Below are 1,700 nucleotides of genomic sequence, written 5' to 3'. Positions count from 1 at the left end.
AAAAAAAAATCACCTTCAAGCTCTCTTGTCTCAAATGAACAACCCCCTCATTTAAAACCAAATTCACTTCTGTCAAATGGATTCTAAGTCAGAGCAACCCGGCAGGACAGAGAACTCTCCCCACGGGCCTCCCAGGGTGTCAACTATACAGCTGCCCTGCTCTCACTCAGAGCCACAGGTAGGCGTGAGCCACTGACTTTTCACTTTAAGCACGGAGCCACCAGGACTCCTCAATACCCACAAACGAGGTGTAGTAAAGAATGCTGCTGTCTATTTATGTATGCAGCTAAAGCTGGGTAGCTGGGGATGGAAGAAATGGGCTTAAAATGAGTGATGGGGGGATTAGGTTTTGAAATCTTGCTTGGTAAGTGAATGAGTGTTACAACCACTTGTCAAGGCAAAATGGTTAATCAATTTGGAGATAGAGGGGTGTCCTCACTCACCATGTCAGAGCACAGTCGCCCAAATTCTTGCAGAAAATTATCCAGCGTTATCTCTCCTCTCATAAATGTTAACCAGGGTCCACTGTCACCCCCTGCAACCAGGGCCTTCAGTATTGTTCCAGAAGGAATGTGGTTCCTGGCCTCCCACTCTACAGGAAGTACAGGATGTGGTAGGTGAGAAACTTCAGAAATTGGCCGAGGCTTGGGAAGTCAGTGAGTTTGGGGGGGTGGGGGAAGTTCAGGAAATGCAAACTGTCTACCCAGAAAGCCCTTAGGACAACACCCTCTCTCTGCTGCTGCCATCAAGTTGTAATCACCCAACTCCCAGCTGAGCCTCCCTCAGGTTTTCAGAGGCTGTAAATCACGCAGGAGTAAAATGTCATGAGGACAGCTGTTGGCTCTTTTCCTTCCACTGGCCGCAATCAGAATGTGAGGGCAGGAGGTGGCACAGGCAAGGCCAGGATTTTTTCAGAATACATCTCCAGGCCTTCTGCAGTCCTCCGGGGTGGACTAAAGCTGCCAACCTTTTGGTCAGCAGTCAAGCACATCAAACTTTTGTACCCCCAAAAATTCCCTCTAGTCCCTTACCAACCTCTGCCCTCCCACCCCTCCACCCCCAGGCTCAGAAAGGGGAACAGGACGAGCGCTTACCTGCAGCCACCTTGCCTGGGGAAGGAATGAGAACACCACCCATGTCAAAAATCACTGCTCTGTAGGTGCTGCCTCCTCGGGAGTGCACCCACCGCCGGGCCCCCCAGGGCCTGCTCCAACTGTGTGTCAGGAAGGTGGTCCTCCAAGCCCCCTGGAGCAGCAAGGACTGGCAGAGTCTCCTGAGGGTCATGGTGAGACCAAGGCCACACGAGGCTGTGAAGGAGGCACGAGTAGAATCTATGTTCTCTGCTGTCCATCCAGCCTGCTACACCCAGGGCTCAGCAAACACCCCAACTGACCTCCAGGACACACCTCACCCCACAACCAGGACAGAATGGAGTCTGACCATTCCTCTTCTCTGCGTCCTTAGTGGAGGATGGGCTCCCCCAGCTGTCCAGACCTCCACCCTGGATCACTCCCGAAAACGGAGGCCTCCAGCTCTGTCCTGGATCACTCCCTAAAGCAGAACCCCTCCACCTCTGTGCAGTCAGCTCATCCTCCACCCCGACACTCCCGCCAGCAGAGCCCCCTCCACTCCAGCTCTGGGGAGTCAGAGCTTCCTCCACCCTAGACTATTCCCAACAGCAGAGCCCCTCCACTCCAGCT

At 53.5% G+C, this 1,700-nt stretch overlaps 1 protein-coding gene across 1 annotated transcript in view; it reads right to left on the bottom strand.

Annotated features, from left to right (window-relative positions):
• Positions 1-1,284, bottom strand: part of ACAD10 (acyl-CoA dehydrogenase family, member 10) — a 33,612-nt gene extending 32,328 nt beyond the window's left edge. The window contains exons 1-2 of the mRNA XM_006894723.1: positions 1,095-1,284; positions 444-592 (exon numbers count right to left, since the gene is read on the bottom strand). Coding sequence (XP_006894785.1) covers positions 444-592; positions 1,095-1,284 — 339 coding nt within the window. The remainder of the gene's footprint in view (positions 1-443; positions 593-1,094) is intronic.
• Between the last annotated feature and the right edge of the window lie 416 nt (positions 1,285-1,700).

The sequence above is a fragment of the Elephantulus edwardii genome, unplaced genomic scaffold (assembly GCF_000299155.1).
Source record: "Elephantulus edwardii isolate Elephantulus edwardi_28Jun2011 unplaced genomic scaffold, EleEdw1.0 scaffold00148, whole genome shotgun sequence".
In the NCBI taxonomy this organism is placed as follows: domain Eukaryota; kingdom Metazoa; phylum Chordata; class Mammalia; order Macroscelidea; family Macroscelididae; genus Elephantulus; species Elephantulus edwardii.
This window is presented reverse-complemented; position numbering and strand designations above follow the sequence as displayed.